This window comes from Euprymna scolopes, chromosome 11, assembly GCF_053919585.1.
Source record: "Euprymna scolopes isolate OS-2025 chromosome 11, ASM5391958v1, whole genome shotgun sequence".
NCBI classification, from domain to species: domain Eukaryota; kingdom Metazoa; phylum Mollusca; class Cephalopoda; order Sepiida; family Sepiolidae; genus Euprymna; species Euprymna scolopes.
The window spans coordinates 97,374,905-97,398,182 of NC_136492.1; the positions used below are offsets into that span (position 1 = coordinate 97,374,905).

The window sequence follows — 23,278 nt, forward strand, 5'->3', positions numbered from 1 at the left end:
CAGAGAAGGTTTCTTGTAGTTATTGAAGGAAACCAGTTTGGTTTTGGCAGCATTGAATGTGACCATCCATTTATGTCCCCATTCCACTACAGATTGGAGGTCATCCTCTAGTGTTTTTGCCATTTCTTTAGATATGTGTTCATTTGTTTTCCTGTCATGCCTTTTATAGAGTGTAGTGTCATCAGCATATATACCCATCTCAGAGGCAGTTTTGTCGGGGAGGTCATTAATAAATATCAGGAACAATAGAGGTCCAAGAATAGACCCCTGAGGCACTCCCGCATTTATATCACACTGTTTAGATGTTCGACCGTCGAGGACAACCTGGATTTTTCTCTTGTCTAAGAAGAATTCAATTATGCTAAGTATTCTACCAGTGATACCGTATGATTTAATTTTCCTGAGGAGACCCTTGTGCCATACCCTGTCAAAAGCCTTAGATATATCTAGAGCTACCGCTCTGCCCTCCCCCGCTTTATCCAGTGAATAGTATATACGTTCAGAAAGTGAATTGTTCTTAAAATGAAAACAGTATTTTTATCAGAAAAAAAAAATTAACATCTATTTTATTTGTAAAAAACGTAAACATTTTAACACAAAAATCATGGTTTTAAGATGGAGGGACCTAACATTAATTGCATTTTTTTCATTATAGTTAGAAAAAATAATTTATAAAATTCGAGAAAGGATTAACTTTTATTAAAAAAAAAAAAAAGGAAAGATAGAAATACGGTTATAAATGTTATCATGTTAGTAGTTAGCTAAAAAGCTGTGAAAATTTGTACAAATCCTTTATTATCGACAATCTGACTGTTTGACAGATCTTGTTTGCTAGGACCTCAAACATAACATCATTTTTTAGTGCATGGGCCTGAATCTATATTTATTTAGGTCACGGTATAAGACTGACTAATCTGAATAGTATTATTTGTCGATTTCACAATTCGAGTTTCATGATAGATTAACATTTTGCATTACTGTTTTTATGTTTGATTTTCCCTATTGACTTGTCTCCCTAAGTAAGTCACAAGGTCCGGTTTTCATGTGAAGAAAATCCAGCTCCCAAAAACGTTCACTGTGGATCAGAACAAAAATAAAAGTTCCTCAAGCAAGAAGGACTTCTCCTTCATTGACTAAGGATAGAATAGACTAAGTGTAGCACCAGAGCAGATACTTCACTTTGTTTTTAATGAAAATTGTTTTGTGTTCTGTAGCCATTGTCTTCATTAAAGAGGCTCACTTTCAACTTGTTGGAATGCCACATACCAAAATCTTAGGGTAAAGTTTACATGTCATGGCCTGGAAAGAAAATCAGGTGATATTTGAGTTTTATGCAAAAACAGAAACTTAGTGAAGCTGTAACGAAATGTAAAACAAAGCACTTATTAAAAAGGAAAATGTTGTGTAATTATTTTAAAAAAAAATGTTTTCTTCAAAAGAAAATTTTTATTTTATTAAAAAAAAATTATTAGAGCAGTACCAATTTGAAAGGCGAGTTTGGGACACTAATACCTGCACAATTGAAAAATGGTTTTATATCTACCAGCTACCTTTGGTTTTTTCATGCACATTAATTATAATTACTTTTAAGAAAACAATGTTTTTCCTACTCAAATTGTATTTTTATTTTTACATAAAACTCGAGCTCTGCCAACCATTTTATTTCCAGGCCATGGCATGTAAACCAAACTTAATATCTTTGAGGAGTTAGTCAGCTGCTTATAAGGGGGTTATTTTCTTCACAAAGAAAACAAAAGTATTTTATTAAATTTTTATTGCTTACTCTCACAGTATGTTCCTTAATGGTAGCTCTTCTGGGAAGGAGAGGGACAAGAACTTCCATACTTGTAAAAATCAAGTAAGTCTCCTCTCCGTTTGCTTATCAACTTACCTTATTTATTAAAAGTTGTTTTTTTTTTTTATTTATACAATCTCTTTCTAAAGAACAAAACTTAATGTTTTACCTACCAACAGAATCACAATCTGCCAAAACACCAAAACACCTTAGACATATGCAACCAATTCTCATACCACATATTCCATTCACTGACTAATTTATTATCGTGCTCAATATTATTATCGATAGTATTGTATGATTTAACATGAAATTTTAAAAAGAATCCGAACTTGTTGAAAGGAAAAGCTAAACTATGCTTGCTCGGTGAAAAAAGAAGGGAAAAAAAAAAAAAAACAAGGGTGAGGTTGAGCTAACTTTTTCTGAAAGAGAAAGTTTCTAGGAGTAATATTAAATTCATAAGCGATCCATAGTTGCAGGTATAAAGCTAAAGTAGGAATCCATTTCTTTTTAATGTTTGAATGAGATTTTGCATTTTTAGTGTTTTTACCAAGATGACTACAAAGGTTTAAATATCTACTTAATATATTATTATATTACCAATGATGAAGTTTCATGTGAACTGTAGACAGTTTCTTATACTACTTATTCATCGTAATATATCCGATATGTGTGGGGTCTGTCCAGGAATGAAATTGTAGGGCTCTAGATGCAAAGATCAAACACAGATTTTCTCAATTTTACAAGTAATAATAATAACGTTATTATTTCAGCACAGTACCTGCTCTGCATAAGTACCGAAAAAAAAAAAAAACAACTGATAGTAAGTTACACCATACATGTGAAAAACTGCTCAATTTAACAATCGCTTTGTTAAGGTATTGTCGCATTCAGTCCAAATTTTCACCTTTTCTGGCTTTATCATATCTAGTTACTGCTAATTGTCTTAGGCACTTCTACTGGAAAATACCAACGGGGCTGCTCAAGCATTTGTTATAGGTCAGAGTGTGCTTCTCCTAGTGTGCTGGCTTTTAAAAACCGCACCTGACCTTGTGACCAGTTTGTGTTTAAAGTTAGATGATCGTCAAAGTGAAGTGTTTGCCATGATTCTGCTGTTTACATCTTTCCACTTTGAGGTTTTGAAAAATGACACAGTTCCACTATTGAATAGAACATGATATGAATGAGCATTGTATAGAATGATATTGTTAGAATTATAGGAACCATTAAAATTGTTGAGGTTAACAGACTCTCATTGTCAGACAATTGTTTCTGCTCTTCCAAATAACAGAATACTTATGTTAACATTTGCCGCTACTTATATGATATGGCTCATTATGAAGACTTTTAGCTACTTTAATGTGTTGTGTCTACAATAACCAGGAAGTTCTCTCTTATTAGTAGAACCGGCAAACTTGGAGCAAGTGCTTTTCTAGTTGTTAGTTAATGATGGTCACTCGGTTTTACTTCACATTACAAACATTGTGCAAGGCCATAGAACTTGAGAGTTGTTTTGTGTGTGCAATAAGTCTACTTTTCAGGCAACGGTTTAATAGTTTTCATTACTTTACAAATATCAACATGAGTGACGACCTTGTCACTTCTTTATAAGACCTACTTATTAGCTAGATGATAGCTAAGTACAAATTATCACTCGATGTTTGTATTAATCTATTAGCTCCTCCCACTGTCCTATAAATAGGACACCAAATAATTTCTTTTTAAAATCTAAAGATAATATATAAAAGTACTGCTTACTGCATAATTACTCTAGAACAAAAACAATAAAAATTCTTCTCTCTGAGAGTTGTTGGAACCCTTTTAAAAATTCTTATGAAATTTGCTAAAATTTTATTTGTTTGATGATGTATGAACTTATATAAATGAGTCTTGCGATAGTAAGCCACTAACTTATTGCCAAAACTCCTTGTGTGAACTGATTTTCTCCTTACCCAAAATTGTGTAAATTTTATCTTGCATGTATTGCCTCTTTTTCATTCTAAAATATATCACATGTATCCAATGTCCTATTTATAGGAGAGTCAATATTCTGCTTTCTAAAAAAAATAAACTTTTCCTTTCAACTTGTGTTACACAAAGTTTCAACTCAATAATAAAATATTTAGATACCCTCGGATTTAATGGGTTATATCAAGTGTGTATGTTTTTTTTTGTTTTGTTTTTTGTTGTTTTTTTGTTTTTTTCTCACATAAATATAACTTTCATATTTTGGTGATTTTTTTTTTTATTTTTTTTTTATTTTTTTTTTACTATTAATCGATTATTTATTGAAATTTAAGAAATGCAATAATTTAAAATAAAACAAAATTTACAAAATATTATTTTTTAAAATGATTCTGAAATTAAAGTTATCATTTTATAAACAAATCTTCCATTTTAATTTTTGATTACTAGTTGAAAGAAAAGATGTATTATTTCATATTTTGGTAATTTTTTTTTTTTTTTTTAATTTTTTTGCTATTAATCGATTATTTATTGAAATTTAAGAAATGCAATGATTTAAAATAAAACAAAATTTACAAAATATTATTTTTTAAAATGATTCTGAAATTAAAGTTATTTTATAAACAAATCTTCCATTTTAATTTTTGATTACTAGTTGAAAGAAAAGATGTATTATTTCATGGCTCTTAGAAATTTGCAATCATTTCTGGCTTTAAAATTCTTAGCAAATACTCATGTATTAAAAGATTAAACGTCCTGGAAGTTGTTTACATGCACTAATAAAGATGAAAAAAACATGACTTTAGCAAAATTAGTTACAGTTTTATGATAAAAAATATGACTAAATACTATGATAATAGTTGAATCTTTCTTTCAAAATCCTATTAAAAATAGTAATTTGATAAAGATACAAACGACAGCTGAAAAAATGGTGAAACATAAGCTACTATAATGTAAAGCTTTTAAAGGTGTTTGGTGATCCATCTTACATCTGAGAAAGGCAATACAGGCATAAGTATGACAAGATCTGAGTTTTTCTCTTCCAAACTCTTTATTTAAAAGTGACTAGTTATTTTTAATACATCTAAAACCAAGATTCTCTCCTTTCACCACTAATGCTTTGATCCTCATTTTTCTTCAGCTGTAATGGATCACTCTTTTCTAAAGAGGATTCCCTGTTTTGATAAGATACTATGACTGACTTTCACTCTACATCACTCCAGACTAGAAGTAGAATATTTACATCGTACTTGTTGCTAAGGATGCTGGGAAAATGCTAGGCTCATTCTACCACTACAGAAAGTATCTCACTCCTTTTGCAATCCTCTACTGGTAAAAAAGCCATATACATTCTAAGATAGAGTACTGTTGCCACATTTGGGAGTATGTCTTTCATATTTTCTTTTTATCTTCCTTATCAATGTTGACATATTCTCCCTTCTTGCATTGTGATATCCTTCTATGACCCGTCTAGATAAATGACATGTAAAGCTTCAAGGAAACTATATTACCTTTTTATATATATATATATATATATATATATATATATATAATAGAAAATATTATGTGTATATATATATATATATATAGAGAGAGAGAGAAAATAAATAAAATAAATATACATATAGATAAATTATCATATCTGTGTGTGTGTGTGTGTGTAGTAAAGATTTAGAAGAACAAAAAATATGTTAATTACCTAAAACATGCCATACATATAAATCCCCTCCTTACATTTGCTCCGAGGCTCCACACAGCCATTCAATTCATTTTCTGCTCCATCATCTAGCATGTTTTGAATCTATCTGTCACATCCACCATTTGAAAAGGGAATTTTTTTTCCGAAATTTATTATGGATATTGTCACAGACATAACAAGTAAGACATTTGTATTTAATACAACTGAATAAATATATGTAGACAGATATGTATGTACTTATTGATTTGTAAATCGCCACTTGTTTTCGTCTTCTCTCACCAAAACTGACTATATCTCATTCCTCGCATTGTGATAGCCTTCTAAATCCCTACTACATACCTATCCCACACAATGCTTCAAGCAAACTACATATCAATATATATATATATATATATATATATATATATATATATATATATAAACTAACATAATATTAAAAAAAATATATATAGACAAAAAAATCACATTTAACTACACCAGGTCAGATCACTAGATATCTATGCTCCCTGTTAAAAAAGCACACACAAAAGAAGGGTTGAACTTAAGGTCAACTCGGCCTTTGTCCTGTAAGTGTCTGCCCATTGGCTGATTAGGAGGGGTGCCGTTGAAACTAGGAAGCTGATTGGCTAATTAAAAATCAATAGACTGTGCGTATATAAAAACGCGAGATAACCACAACTCTTCACATAAGCCTGAAGAATCCTAGTATAGATAAAATGCAGAATATTCTGTGTAGCTTAATTGCCATATATATTTTTATAACTTACTACCTAGCTCTCCCTATGTATTGAGCACTGTTGAAGTAAATACTTAAACTTTACGCATAAAATTATACTTTCATATATTAATTTATGTGATTTAATGAAGTAGTCATCTATATATATAAAAGGCAAAATTTGTGTATGTATGTATGTTCGCTTTTTGTGTATGTCTGCAAAAGGCTTTTTTCCAAGGCTTTCTGGGGGGGGGGTCGCTCCTTCTTAAAACTTTTTAATATCTACAACTTGACAACGGGGGTTTCGTGTGTATTTAATTTGCCCGACTTTTACCAGCTCACCGCGTCTCCAAAAAATGAAAAGCGGGAGAAACAGTAACTGGCTTGCAGAGCAAAACTAGGTCAAACATCACACCACTTCCTCGCACCTGTATATTTTACTTTATAAACCTTATTTTAACATGCTTATCAATTTCTCGTGGCGAGGTGGTTAGGTGTCTGGCTTTTTTCCCCTTTCATTTCCACCTTCGCGTCAAAGCTTTGAGGTTCAATCCTACCTTCCTACTAAAACTTTGTTTTTCTTTTACACCTCCAAATGCATGGCCAACGTTTTTTTTAACACACACTCCTCCAAACACCCGGGTAACTCCCACTAGTATATATATATATATATATATATATATATATATATATATATATATATATATATATATATATATAAAGAAAAATTGAAAATTGTTAATATGCTCATCAACATTTAATTTTTTCCCCACATAATATCCGCATCATGATTTGAAAATCTAACTCGTATGTTTTTCTTCACATCAATCATCTTGAGAAAGTTTTTGAACAATAAACGTAAAATATCAATAAATATAGTGTTCATTGTGTTTTAAATATAGAACTGAACCAAATGAAATGATTAAATAAACACTCAGAAAGTAATATTGTGCTACATAGTTCAATACAAATAATAAAATCACTTTGTAAGATACACTCTTTAATTTACTTCTCCAGTCCAGATTGCAGACAATGTTCCTCATTTGTTTGTCCTGTTCTTTCAAATATTCCCTTTTTTTTTTTTACTTAATATTTTACTGATTTCTTTCTTCAGTAAAGAATTGCTGCACGTCAAAATTACTGCAAGTTCCTGTCTCATGCCATTATAACAATTATCATATATTATAATGATATTCGAAAACGAGACTACATCAAACGGAGTTTGCTCTTATATCTTTGTCTAGGGTTGCCAGATTGGTCTTTTTTATGTCAAATTTCACAAATTTGGCCCCCCTTTTTTTTTTTTTTTTTTTTTTATTTAAAGCAGTTTGGCTTTCGAAAATTGTATTTAGCATATTTCAATACATAACATACGGATTAACCAAAGAAAGAACAAGCAAAATATTATATAGATTTTTATACTTACAAATATTCAAGTTTCATGCTTATGCAATTATCAATCTGGGAAATGACAATAACTGCCAGTCTGGAAATTCAAACTCGGTCACAAAGTTAACCTTGACTCAGTAGGCTAGCATTCTACCTCGAGGCTACCAGAAATTAAGACAGAAATCGAGGGAAATTAAGTATCTATAAATGCCATTGTCCTTTACACTGAAGATAATAAAGTCATATTTACAAAGTTTCAATACTAAATGCTAAAACTGTAGAATTGATTTAAAATAACATTTATTCTACATCCCATTACACCTGATTTGAAATTGACTATGCATCGAAACATTTAAAAATCCTTCCTTAAAATAAATTAATAATTCAGTTTATACAAGTGATGTGTTTCTTTCAATAGTTTTCTCAAATTAATTTTTAACGAAGAACTGTAATTGGAATACATCATAATTTTAATATTATTGTATATTGCCCCCTAGTCATAGATTTTTTTTAATAATAAATATTGAAGATTTCCAATTAAAAGTATTGAATACTGAATAGTGCCTAGAAAAATGCTTTACATTTCAATTACAACACCGTTGAATGGCAGCCATCTTGTTTCAAAATGGACTCTTCTGGAGTTAATTTTATTTTCTGAACAAAAGAGTGAAACATGAAGGAGGATAAAAGAAAAATTGTTTTCAGGTTTAGGAGTCAATTACTTGAGTTCTTTACATTTCCAGGTGGCTTTGTGTCTTTGATTAGAAAGAAATCTTTCCTCGTTTGGTACTGTCTTCTTTTTATATAACAGACACGTTTCAACCTGCCCACATTTAACTTGGTCTTCATTTAACTTTCTTTAATATAAATCAATTTAGATAAATTTTGGAAAACTATTTCAGTGATTAATTTTCACTATTACTATGTGTGATTAAAAGTCCATGTTTATAATTTGTGCTGTTTCAGTATTTTTTATGCCCATAACGCAGATGAATGTTGATAGTTTTTCTCTGCTCTATCGTTATTTCCATGGAAGGTGGTCAAATGAGCTTTTCTTTGTAAAACATGCACAGCAAGGATTCATCTTCTACCACAAAAAAATTTTCCTTTCTTCTTCTATGTACCTAGCAGCAGCCGACACTTCCAAAAACAGAACATCTTTCCCAGGGCTTCTTTGATGTGGAACTTATTAACATAGGACTGCTTTTCTGCGGATTACAGCCTAGGTGTCTTTAAATCCAACTTCAACAAATAGTTGTCATAAACGATCCCAATATGTTATCAAATTTAGTCAAATCATTTTCCTCAAAATTCTGATGTATCTGAATTTTCAGAGAGTATCTACCCACTTTTTATTCCTTTTTGCATGAAGTTTAATCAAACTAAATATAGCCCACACTACCATTCCTTAGACCTAGCATTTGTGTTCCAAAATTCTCAATGATAGGTTTATTAGTGTAGGATTTAATCCTGTACATACAAAGATATAAACATACTAGCAGAGTGATCCAACATTGTCCGGGATTAAATGATGATTCACACTCCTATATTTTTATTGTCATCAAAATCTGTGAAATCACACAGGAGTAAGCTTCACATGCCTCCATGCAGTAACTTAGTTCAAAATATGCGTTATTCTACATTGCACTCTAGAGAACCTACTGTTTCGTCTATAAAATTATTTTATATAAACTTCTTTCCAGTTAATGAAAACAAAACATTAAGAAATTTACCTATGGGGTTTGGAGCTACAGACCATGTCATGCAAAAAAAAACCCTAAAAAAACATGTAAATTTTCAAGTCTTATAAAATTCTTTGCAGTTAATGAAAAAAATTAAGAAATTTACGTGCGGAGTTTGAACCTACACACCACGTTATGCAAAAAAAAAAAAACATGCTATCAACGTACCCACAGTAGAATTTTCACAGTCTGTTGTTCTATCATTGTTGCTAAGCAACGACATGGAAAAAATAGCTTTAATGATAAATAAATTAAAATAATGGTTTCGATTATCGGTAATTATCGGTGGTATTCTGAGACAAAACTTAACTAAGATCACTCCGAGACTTATACGCTAAAGTTTTGTAAATTTTAAAGAAAATCTGTTGAGCCGTTTCAGAGTCTATAAGGAACGCACTCACACACAGAGACAAATTGCATTTATATAATTGTAGAGATACACATAACTTTATATAGAGATATGCATCCAGTTGTATTGAATTCAAGTACTCTATATCAAAACAAGATAAGCTTTACTTACATTGTGATATTTTTTTACTTTATGAATTCCTAAATTTATTTTTATGGAGGTTAAAAAACAAATTTTATACGATACTGACTAATGAATGGACACTGCATAATAAAATCAAGGCAATTAACTATTGTTTCGTATTAGAATTCTCTTAGTCAGTTTCATGCAATTATTATGGTTAGATAGGCTTATGTATAGAAAAGTGCCTTGCTTTGACATCAGTTTGTAATGTGTCATAGTTAGTCTTAAGTATCGAGACATGTCTCTGTTTGGCAGCCTTGTGTATATAAACGTGTCATTATTTGACAGGTTCATGTATAAAAAAAGTTTCTTCTCAGCAATATGTATGAAATAGTGCCTGTATTAGACAGCTTTATCTAAAGATACTAGCAAATATATGCTACTGCTGGTTACATGTTTTAGCTAGCCACAGTGGATGGTGTCATGGTGAACAAACATATCTGAATTTAAGTGACCTGAGCGTTCAGCATTATTTGTGTCAGTACGACTGCATATAAAGTCAGCATAAGAATCCTTACCTATTATTTTCAATAGAATCATGTATGAATAACACTTATTGTTATATATAATGGTTTTGTCTTGTCAATTTGTGTGTTATCTTAACTGCATTATTTAACAGTTTATTTTTAATGGTCTTATGTAACTCCTTTTTATGGGCCTTTTCTAGTTATGGCGTGTGTATCAGAACATATAGTTCACAGTACATTTATAATATGCAAACATGACATACCTGTCTTCAGCTGCTCCTCCTGGGAGATTCAGCATCTTGGGAAGCTGGTTCTGTTATAACAACATGCAGACGGACACAAGATGCTGTATGTTTTTGTATATATATTTTTTATTCACTCCCAGGCATTAGAGTAAATGACGATCCTTGGTTTGGGTTTCTCTGCATCCATTTGGAAACTGTCGCCCTCTTATGGGGAGACGTGTTTAACCCATCTTATCTCTTTCACGTCTCCAAACCCAACTCACTAAAATTACCTCAGCTTCTTCAAACTGAAACCCTTGACGCATCAGATCCAGTCCCTGTTTGCATACCTTCCAGTGCAACTTGATCAGTCACAAAGTTTGATTCATATCACAGCATGACTCTTTGACCCCCCCTCTCTGCACCTGCACTCCCACTCAACCTATTGTTTCTCATGATTCAATGTTGTTTACTTTTCTAGATAGATAGACAATTAGATAGATAAACCAATAACTGAATAAATGCCATATACCCGGCATTTACCTAACATTATCAAGCCATTGCTTTTCTTGAACAGCAATTTTTCTTATCAGAGGACATGAATTGAAGTTTTTTTTTATTGTTTTAAAAATTTTCACTTAAAAAAACTGTAATTTGTAAACTAATAATCCAATTGAGCTCAAATTTTGACACATGACATCTGAAGTGCTCTTTCATATAACAGTGATTGCCTAAAGCCATATGGTAGGTTACTTAAAGCATGGAGGGGATCAGTTGATGTTAATCTGATATTTGCTGGGTGGCACCTAAATGGCAACAATTAGGAAAAGTCTCAAGTCATTCATAATAATAAGACATGAGAAGATGAAAAATTAAAATAACGATAATAAAATAAAAATAATATTTTATGAAAATTATATGGGTATTTTTTATTAGCAGCACCATCTATATGTCAGGAATGGACTGAGAGATGTTTTCTACCTAGATAAGTATTTTAATTAGGCATATTTATATATAGGAAAGTGTCTTTCTAAAGCAGTCTTTTGTATAAACTTATATTTGTGAAATTGCTTTAATTTTGTGAAAGAAATCAATTGGATTACTTCATTTATTGATTTGCAAATTTAAATTCACATATTTTTTTTTCTGATTTAGTTTTGTTTAAATTCTTCTTCTTTTTTTTTCCAGTGCTCTTGAACTGGCCTTAAAGCATAAGACACACATCGACACAGTCCTTGCCCACCGACAAAAATATCTACAAAAATTTGACAAAATGGAAACCGACAAACGATTTCTTCAGTATGGTGAAGGAGTAAGTATGCAAAGAGTGGTTCAGTTTTGTTCTATTTTGCATTTGTTTCTTTTAATTAACTTTCTTTTCTTTTTTTTTTTTTTTTTTTAGATTCTTCCTTTATTTAATTAAGCCTCTACACCATCATAACAAAATGTTTGTTTTCTTTTGCACATCTCCTCATTACGGATTTCTTTTCTTTTTTTTTTTTTTTGACTTTTTTATATTCTCCATTTTTCTTCTTTGAAATCAGCTGCTGGTTTTGTTCATTTTTACCACCTTTGTCTACTACACACTGCTGTAACAAGCCAATGTATAATTTGTTATGATGTCCAAAATATGCAGTTTACTAAGGGAGTGCATGATTATTGTATATAATCTTCTCGTAGATGATAAAACCTAGATATGACAACTAATTCTTCAAGAGGCTCATCTCTTACTAACTTCTATCATTATCTCTCTTTCTATATTCCACTTTTTTTATACAATTTCTATTGATCTCACTTCCTTCTCTCTCTCTCTCTCTCTCTCTCTTTAAAAGTAATATGGCTGTAAGCTGATGATTATAATAGTCCATAGATTTTTATATGGATTTTTTCTTTTTCTTTTTTTAAATTTAACTTTTTTTTTTTTTTTGCAAACTTACTTTTTCCTGATTGATACAATTTAATCCAAACTCAGTGGGTGATCCAACGGTTTACATTTTTATAAAATGAACATTAAGCTGTGTAAAACATTTGTGAGAATTTTCATTTCACTTTCATTCAATTCTGAACGTTTGATTTATTTTGCATAATTAATGCAACCGTATTTGATAGGAAAACCAGAGAAAAACAACTTAGATGAAACATTTAATTCGTTATTAATAGGCATTTAAGATTATGAAATTCTGCCAAGATGATGCAGTTGCCGCAAGTCATTGGGTTATAAATGTAACAAATTAAAAATTCAGTTTTGCATTCACTCAATCAATTTTACAAATGTTCATGCATAAATTTTAGTTGATAAATCCAAAGAGAATGTTTGGTTTCCAACCATAAAATGCATAAAATTTACCGTTGATTGAGGAAAATTATCTCATAAAATATTTATCGCTTAATAGATTATCTTATTTATAAAATCGTGTAATTTTTTACAGTACATGATTTGGAAAAAAATGTAACTTTGTACATTAGCTTTTATTTTTTGTTTATATTACTTTTCATGTTTTAATATATATATATATATATATATATATATATATATATATATATATATTATTATTATTATTATTATTGTTGTTATTATTTTTAACATTATTATTATTATTATTATGACTTATTATCACTATTATTATTGTCATTATCACTAATATATGTGTGTGTATATATATATATATATATATATATATATATATAGATATACATGTATGTGTGTAGGTATATATATATTATTATTATCATTGCTATTGTTGTTGTTATTTTTACTATTATTCAACTCCTCGTTTAAGCATTTGCAATACATCTTTCAGTTTCATTTCCAACATTAAACGTTATTAACCTCTGATTTCTGTAACCGGCATATCGAGCTCCCAATTTTTGTGATGGCTTCTAATTTAAAGACAATGCTTTCACTCTATACCAAGACTTACTGTATGTATGTATGTATGTATGTAGAGCGAATGAACTCTTTTTCTGGGTCAACGGCCAACTAGCACCGTGTATATGTGTGTGTGTGTGTGTGTATGTATTGGGGTGGAGAAGGCTCCCGTAAGCCGTGGTGAAGGCAACCTTTCTAGGAGAAGCAAATCTCTGATTTAAAAAACCATAAAGCGGAAGACCATTACCCGCTAATGCGGGTAATGGTCTTCCGCTTTATGGTCTGCAGTTTAATTTGTTGCTGGCTATCTTGCTCTTGATTGTTGCTGGATCTCAACATTTTGAACCGAGAGAGAGAGACTTAGCTGTCGTACAAAGCTAAGACTCTGTAACATCATATTTGTATAGATACTCCCTCAGGCATTTGGGCTCATGGATTTTAAATGTCTGAGGGAGTGGCACTCGTCTGACAAGACGTTGCAATCATCATATGTATGTATGTATGTATGTATGAGCATATAGGAGTATGAATGGGTGTTAGAGAAGAAAGAAAAAGAACAATCTGAATACTTTAATAAATTTTAATATGTTTGAACAAACATAGAAAAAGTTAAGTAAATGCTCAAAAGAATATCCTCCGTTTATTTTACTTCATTTTATTTATTTTTTCCAACATTATATGCTTGTATATATCAATTAACGAAATCTACAGTAGCGTTTCAAAAAAATAAATAAACATGTGTGTGAGTGTGTGTGTAGGTGGGTGCGTACGTGCAGACAATCCAGACAACCTAGACTCACTATAAATACATAAGTCCAAGCTCTTGGAAAAGACATTCTAATTTGCACCCACTTTGCTTACCATCTACATCTACTCATTAATCTCCAGCTGTATATGTGAACACGTCGATAAACGTGAGTTTGAATTTATTTAATTACTTGGATTTGGCAGGTGCCCGTTTTAATGAGTTAATGAGGTCAAGTTTGACTGCGGGAACGCTTCCCAAGATGTTATAGGAAAAAGACTAACCCACATGCGGCAAGCGACAAATGTTGAATATTTATCTTCCCAAAATTGAGCAAATCAAATAGACAGGCGAGCTTCATTGTTAACTGTAAGATATTACAATTTATATGTGATATAAAAAGTTGTTAGGCGACCGGCCGTTTCTCTGAAAAAAGCCTTTTGTGAACATACAGAAAAAGCGAACACACATACAAACATTCATACATTTTCGCTTTTATATTTATAGAAAATCTGAATTTGTCACCATCTCAAATTTTAATGTCATGACATCATTTCTAAAATAATTAATGGTGTATTGGCTTTATAATAATGAATATAATAATAAACAAAATCTAATGTAAGAATGAACAGGCGATTTTGACTAAAGTAAATATCTTATACCCTATAATCACAAGTGCATTTAAGGAGTTTTATTACCACATAAAGAGAACGGCCTGGCATATAAAATCAGCAGTAAGTTCTTTGATATGACAGGGGCACATTCAAAATGGATGTTTCTGTTTAGAACACAACTGAACCATAATACTTGATTTTTGTATTTTAAACTTTATTATAAATATATAAATCACTGCGGAGAGGCATGTGAAGCTCACTGTAGTGAGCTCCCTTCTAGAGCAGGCAATTAATCAATTTGATTAAAAAATATCAACATGATTATGCTGTATATATATATGTATGGTACTCTTGCATAATTTGACTGGAATTCTTGTGAATTCCCGTCAAGTATGAATCGGGCGAGACCGGCAATCATCGGTGTCAGCCGAGCGTTGTTCAAATGTGGAAATGCTAACTCGACTTTTTATTTTATTTATTTAATTTTTTTTCCTGTTATATTTTTAGTAATTTTTAAGGTGATATTAAGGGAGGCGTGACTTTTTGTTTTCTGATTAGTTATATATTTATTATTTATTTATTTTTGTAATTCAATTTCTGGAAGTATGATTAGCCAATGAAAAAGCACTATCTAAATGGAAGCAGACAACATTCGAATTGGAATAAAGCGACTAACCTTCCCCTCTCCCCCCTCAAAAGCTAACAAACAAATATATTTTTAAACTCGCCAAACAGAAAAATTACTGGCAAGGAAATAAATCTATGCATGTTAGAAAAACAAACATGAAATGAAAACATTGATGCAGACAATCACATATTGTCAGGCAAAGAAATAGCTTTCCCAAAACTTGAGTTACAACAATTGTAGACTCAAATGTTTGCTTAAAAAAAGATCGTTTGTAAAGGATGGTTTCTCCTGGAGATGTAAAAATGGACAGTGCAGACAATGGATATGCTTACGCACGGGATCGTTTTTTGCGTGATCCAAATTGGAGATTCTAACAATGGTAAAAAAAAAAATGATTTATTTATGGGCGTTCAAAATGGCAACCCTAAAAAATATTTCCTCTACCCCATCTCCTCCATCTTTGCTGTCAATGGCCGTTCAACAGTCGACCGAAGTAAAAGATTCCTAAGGAAATATCCTCATCTCAGGAAAGTTCTTCCGCCAGCAATAAACAGCCGAAAAAAAAAATCTCAATTTATTTTGAAAAAAAAGAAGTTTTTTTTCAAAAAACAAATTGAGATTTATTTTTTTTTCTATAACTGAACAAAAAGTCTTGAAAATAATAATTAAAAAAAAACTAGAAAAAAAATACGGTTACAAAAAAGAAAACAAAAAAACTTGTACTTACAACTAACAATTATATGGTTAAAAAATCTTTTCTTGAAGAGAAAAAACAAACTTTCTGTTGATAAAGATTTTGCAAAAAAAAAAAAAAATTAAATACTAAAATAAAATAAGTAAACATATTTTCATTTTTCAAGGTAGTTTTTTTTTGTTATTTTTAATTATTTGCATTTGTGTTTTGTTTTTGTTTTGTTTTTTTTTCGAATTGTTTGTGTTTTTTTTTTGTTTTGTTTTGTTTTTTCATTAGTCTGCGTCTGTTACGACGCTCAGCTGACACCGATGATTGCCGGTCTTGCCCGATCCATGCTTGACGGGAATTCACGAGAATTTGAGTCGAATTATGCAAGAGTACCATATATATATATATATATATATATTCACACATACATAATATATGTATATATATTCACACATACATAAAATATATATATAAGTGAATAAAGAATATTTCCACAGAAACATATATATATATTTCTGTGGAAATATTCTTTATTCACTTATATTTCCTTTTTATCCTTATTTAAGAAGCTCAATATTATTACAGAGCATATAATGAATAAATGGCAAAAGTCTATATTCCAAATTTCATGATGTCAACTGAATTAAAGAAATAAATTGTAAGGTGGTAAACATCATGAAATTTGGAATATAGTCTTTTGTCATCTATTCTTTATATATATATATATATATATATACACACACACACTGTATCGAATCTACTGTTGATTTTATAAAATTATTTGTAAATAATAGCTTTACTTTAACTAATATACAAAAGTCAAGTTTCATGGTTTAATTGTGCTCTAAACAGAAACATTCATTTTGAATGCGCCTCTTTCTTATCAAAAACCTTATGAAATTATTTTTACATAACCACTTGAATTAAATTAAACGTACAAAAGTCAAATATCATGGTGGAATTGTGCTCTAAACAGAAACAATATTTTGAACATGCCCGTCTTACAAAAAAATCTACAGTTGATTTTATAGGCTGGGCCTTTCTACTTATGCGGTCATAAAACTTCTCAAATGCACTTGTGATGTTAGGTTGTATAAAAGTGTTAACTTAGGTCAAAATCTGAAATTTTTTCTTTAATCGGATTTTTGCAATTATTGATTTTTTATACTTTTCAGACGCATTTTAATACAAAACCTACATAAAAACACTCCCAGAAACGTCAAGTATGTTTTGTGTGAAAGTTTTAAAAAATCGCCATAGCCATTTCAGAAGTCAGATGGAAAGAACTCTCACAAACAAATACAGAATTCCTTATATATATATATATATATATATATATATATATATATAATAACAGTTTTATTTATACAAGCTTCACATCAAGGTATACTTCAACCACAGTTTTAATCAGTTTGGTATCTTCAGGCTGCTCTTTACATTTTCATATTGTAATGGTCACATGACTAAATTCAAATTATAATTTTTTTTTAGATGCTAACCATTAAATTTTTCTATTCAAATATCAAAAACCAACTTACAAAACATTAACTTTTTCTGTCTTTAGATCTAAAATGCATCAACTATTTGCAGTTGGAATGGTGATTTATTGTTGAAGGAAAACAAAAGTATATCTAAGTCTATGACATGTTATGATTCTGTCGAGTAAAATGCAACCTTGCAGTTATTAAGAAGGTTCTATTTTATCGTAATTATATAAGTTAAAATACAATAGCTGAACTGAATTTGTGACTTCAACTGTTGTGCATCTACAAACTCAATAACTTTCCTCTGTTCGTTTAAAGAAGCCATCGGCATTTCATGTTTTGCACACACTCTCTATTCTATTCAGTTTTCATTTTCCTCTGACCTCCTCAAACCTAAGCTTACTTTTAATATTCATATTACACATTCATCATTCTGATATCTTTCTCCATGCAACACATGTCCTCAACCCTTATTGACCAGATTTCAATTACATACATCACTACACTGCTTATATATGTCTTATAAACTCTTCCTTTGGTTGACTGACGTAACACTCTGCAATCACACAAGCACATAGGCATGGTGAATTGGAAAAGAAGACAAAGTATCAAGGACTTATGTATGATATGAAACGAAATTGGAAATTAAAAGACGTTTCAATTATACCAGTCATCATAGGAGCAACTGGGCTTATGAAAAAGAACTTTAAAAAGTACATAGCAAGCATACCCGGTGAACCAAGTGCAAGTGAAATACAAACGATTGCACTGAAAGGGACGGCTAGAATCCTGAAAAGATCTCTTGGTTGGACTCACTAAAATATGGGTAAATGTCAGACATCTGGTTGGATGTCCCATCCCCTAGAAGAAAAAGTTTAAGAAAAATGAAAAAAATAAGAGAAAAGTGAATTGGATGTATCTCCAGGAAATTTAGTACGTCCCGACAGAAGCTTCTTTATAAATGTTAGTTTTAAAATATAGGTTTCCATTTTTTTTTTTTATCATCAGCCAGAAAAACAAAATGTCTTGAATTTCAAGTATTTCCTACATCATGTTTTCCACTAACCAATCAACTATCAATCCTAGATATACGACTACAGTTGACCTTAAGGTCATTCTGCCAATCATTCTTTAGTCAGATTTATATCTACACTTAATATCACCACCAAATTATATACAACATTGTCAGGACGACCGGGTGTTGCTCAAGATTAATTGAAGAAAATTACTGTCCTATTTTCTCATAAGACCATATTTCTTACTTCACTTCCTATATCTTGATTGCTAATGTAGTCAGAAGAATCTTTTTTGCAAACTCTCTGAATAAATGTTTTATACATATGTTTGAAATTTTATTAGAATCAGATGTAACCATTGTTTGATTCCTATAGCTCCCTTAGTGAGGGATGTAGAGATTCGTTACACACTCGTTTGGCTGTAAACACTATCAATAATTTTCCCCACTTTTTATCTGTGCCTAAACCTAAACGTAAGATTCCATGAACAAAGCTTCTTTCTAAGAACTGTACACCTATGGAACTCTTTTCCGTTTACCTGCTTTCCAGCTGACTACAATATGACCGTCTTCAAGTCCAATATAAACAAGTTCTTGATGAGCCATTCCCCTTAAGCAATCCAATTTACCAAATTTATACTTCTAACAATTACTATGATATTGTCCTTTTGAGCATTGTACACTCTTTAACCCTTATCCTCGAGTGGCCTCCGGGCCTTGATAAGTGGTGATTCCTTTGTAAAAAAAAAAATGTAGATTCAGGATCAGTTCCACTGTCTTACTTAGAAAATTGTATACATATGATATAAATTTCATTAAAATATGATATATTTGAAATTTTAAGGAGGATTCTGCCCTGATAGCTTCGTTAGGGTCACACTTAGATATTCTTAATTCTATTGTCTTTCTTGGAAATATTTACATATGAATATACCTTTAGTTTTTATGTAGGTTCTCTTACCTTTCTTTCTGTAAGAAACACATATACACACACACACACACACACATCCTGCACGTATGTTAGTGGATGCTGTATTATTTCCTGTGTCTATAAATGTCATTCATTCATAAAGCATTTGTTGATTTAGAAATGTTTGGAAATAAGCCAGAAGTATCATTGATTCTTTTCATTTATACAATCCGCCGTGTTCCATATACTGCATTATTCATATCAACCAATTGGACAGTTGGCAAGATGCAGAATAGCTGAACAATTTTTTAAAGTTTCCATTTCATGTAGTTATATCTCAACTGTGGTACTAGTTTTTGTGGAATGCTATGCATATGAAATTAAATAAAACTCGTGAACGTAGCAGTTCTATAAATGTTGCTGCTGGTAATTGGTTGCTCCTTTTTAGTTGTTGATGATGGTGATCATTGAGTCTCACTTATCATGATGAAGTATTGTTGCAATGTTGTCATTGCTATTGTTGTTATTAAAAAAAAAAGTTACCTCTAGTTCACAGTACAAAGATTGGTTATGAGTTGGGCCAAAATGTCAGTCAAGAGTGTTGTAGCTTTGTTTGTCAGTATAGATATCTTGCATCAAATTGACTTATTTTCTTTCCAAACTGGCGCTTTGTCCTAGATTCAACAGTTTCTGAACATGCATCCATTGTGTTGATCAGTCTGTGGTCTGTGTTTAAATCAAGTCTACAAACTTTCAAATATCCACCCTCTAAATGAGACTAACTCAGCTAAGTTAGTTATATCATATATTCATTATTATATATATATTTATACCGTTTATAAAATAAATGAATCTATGACATGTTATGATTCTGTCGAGTAAAATGCAACCTTGCAGTTATTAGGAAGGTTCTATTTTATCGTAATTATATAAGTTAAAATACAATAGCTGAACTGAATTTGTGACTTCAACTGTTGTGCATCTACAAATTCAATAACTTTCCTCTGTTCGTTTAAAGAAGCCATCGGCATATTTGTAATTGCATATGTTTACCCATTAAAAATCACATGAATATGTTTTGTACAATGGTTAAAGGAAGTATCAGACTTTTCAAAGTTTTTATTTTTTTAGGTTTTTTTGGGTTTTTTTTTTTTTTTTTTTTTTACACAGGCATCACCACATTATCAAGACCAAGAGGCCACTCAAGGATAAGGGTTAAAGAGTGTACATTAGAAATTGGACAATATAGTAGTCATTAGTAATGGAAATTCGGTAAATTTGTTAACTTATATGGAACGGCTCATCAAGAACTTGTTTACGTTAGACTTGAAGACAACCATATTGTAGTCAGCCGGAAATCAGGTGAAACAAGCATGTGATAATCAATCCTATAACTTGATATATTTTGACTTTTATTATCTACTATACGTGTGTGTTCATTATAATGAGTTTTTTCTTATTTCATTTTTGCTTCATTTTTTTTTTTTTTTTTTATCAAATCGTAAACTGGATTTTGAAAGTTAAATTTACTTATGGCATTGTCCTTTAATCATGAATTAATGAAATTGTTATAAAGTTATAACGAATTTATGGTAATATTCTTTTTAATTTCTATATATAAAATAATTGTAAATGACCTCCAAAACTTTCCATCTTTTAATAGATGAAAATTTACTAAGGATTTTAAAGCCAGAAATTACTTTCTATTCGACACTTTAAAGGCCTTTGATTTCCTTAAAAAAATTTTAAGGGTAACAATTCTTTTTCAACTATAAACAAAAAATTAAAAAATTGAAATGCCATATGGTGTATTTAATTTCATTATGAAATTAATTATTTTTTTTAAATAGGATTTTAGAGTTTGTTTTTAGTAATATATACTATTGCACTTTATATTTCAATAATTATTTTTTGGTTATCTATTCTTTCTCATATGGTAGACAAAGCAAACCAATTAATTTTCTTCTTCTTCTTCTTCTTCTATTATTATTATTATTATTATTATTATTATTATTATTATTATTATTATTATTATTATTATTATAATAATAATAATAATAATAATAATAATAATAGCAGCAGCAGCAGTTCTAAAATAATACTTCACCATAATCTCTTCAAACAAACTCATTAGCAAATATATAGCTTTGCTTCATCTGTTAAAATACAATTTGATCACGTTTTTCTGAAACTTTTATTAGTTGTGTCCTGTTAAGCTTTCCAAGATTTTTTTTATAGTTTCAGACTTTGATCATTAGAATATTTTCAAAGCCGTTTATTTTGTTAGTTAATGTCTTAACTTTGTGTCTTGCTTCAAGTGATTTCTCTAAGTCGATTCCAATACTCCTAGGGCATTTCAAACGACTTTAGTTTGATTTGTAAAAGTTTCAGTAGATGTGGATTCATAATTTGGATTATTTGAATTACTCTTGATTATCAAATTGTTTCAGTTCATTCAACCTCTGAGTGTCTTTAGGTATATCTTAATATAATAGTGCAGGGAATTAACACATTATATTATGACTATATGTGTTATAGTAAAAAAAAAAAAGAAGTTGATAATGTTCATGTTGAAGGCAACTGATAATGTGAATGTAAACATTATATAAGTAGTGTAGAGGTAAGAGATCCAGACTGTTGATCAAAATCGTTGGGTTTTGTGGCTGTAAAGGTTAATACATAACGAATTTGAAGATAAAATACTATAAGACAAACAAAATATTTTTTATTGAAAACCCAACAGTTCTTTGAGGATTTATTGCCCTTGGATTGTACCATTTTTTTTTTTTTTTAACTGAACAATAAGTTTGATAGTTTATTTACGTTCACTTATGACAAAGTAGTCACTCTACAATTTATAATAATTCATATTAATCCACAATTCTGATCGTTTTCCCCTGTTCTCGTTTTAAGTAGGCTGAGGAAGTAATTTAAAAAAAAATTTTAATGTTTCAGTTTTGGAATTTTTAACTTTGAAATTTTTAAATTTTAATTTTTAATTTCTTCTATGTTGGAAATAAAGTAAATATGATCAGAAATTCACATAGAACAAAAATACAAATAAAGTTGAAGATTAAAATATCATAGAGAAGTCACACAGCAGTGAGTCACCGATTTTTAGAAAGACAGACATAAACAGAGGTTGACATAGATAAACAATAGGTCCTCTTTCTTTGGATTTGAAATCGCCAGTACCAATGTTGTTCTGATCTTCTGTAATGTGTATGTAGATGTTTTAATCTTTTTCTAGGGTTTTTTTTTTTTTTTTTTTTTTTTTTTTTGCTTGTTTTAATTGTTTTAATCTGTTAAAGCAAAGCCTAAAAAACAAAACTTTGGAGGGGGGGGGGCAACTGTAAGTTTTCTCTTTACCTCCACCCACCTTCATCCTTTCTAAGTCTCATTTCTCTAGATAAATAGACAGAGTAGGAGTTATAAGTCTAAATCTACTTATGAAGTAGGTATTTTGCATTAAAAAAATCCATCTTCCAGAAAATGATCATGACAATCACGAGTGATCTTAGCAGAATCTACCACCATTTTCTTCAGTTGAATAAATGTAAGATCACTCGTGATTGTCATGAGTGAATTACTATTCATAAGATTTTTGAGAATTCATTTTATAAAACTAGTATAATTTTATATTTTTTCTATTTCATATAACTATAAGAATGATATATTTAACTCTCAAATCAATTCTGTCACAAAATTCTTCAAGCAAATTAATTTTATGTATTATGAATGGAACTATTGTTTTTGACAGCCATTGTAATTCTTTCTATGATGAAAAATCTAATCAAAATATA

At 30.3% G+C, this 23,278-nt stretch overlaps 1 protein-coding gene across 2 annotated transcripts in view; it reads left to right on the forward strand.

Moving 5' to 3' along the window:
* LOC145287976 (intraflagellar transport protein 80 homolog) overlaps positions 1-23,278 on the forward strand; it is a 510,341-nt gene that overhangs the window by 447,791 nt on the left and 39,272 nt on the right. Inside the window, exons 18-19 of one of the 2 annotated variants that reach the window (XR_013869238.1) lie at positions 1,792-1,858; positions 11,717-11,840. Coding sequence is in view for 1 of the 2 variants with exons in the window: in XM_080135951.1 (XP_079992077.1) it covers positions 11,717-11,840 (124 nt within the window). In the remaining variant the exon portion in view is untranslated. The remainder of the gene's footprint in view (positions 1-1,791; positions 1,859-11,716; positions 11,841-23,278) is intronic. The other variant, XM_080135951.1, reaches the window with a different exon arrangement.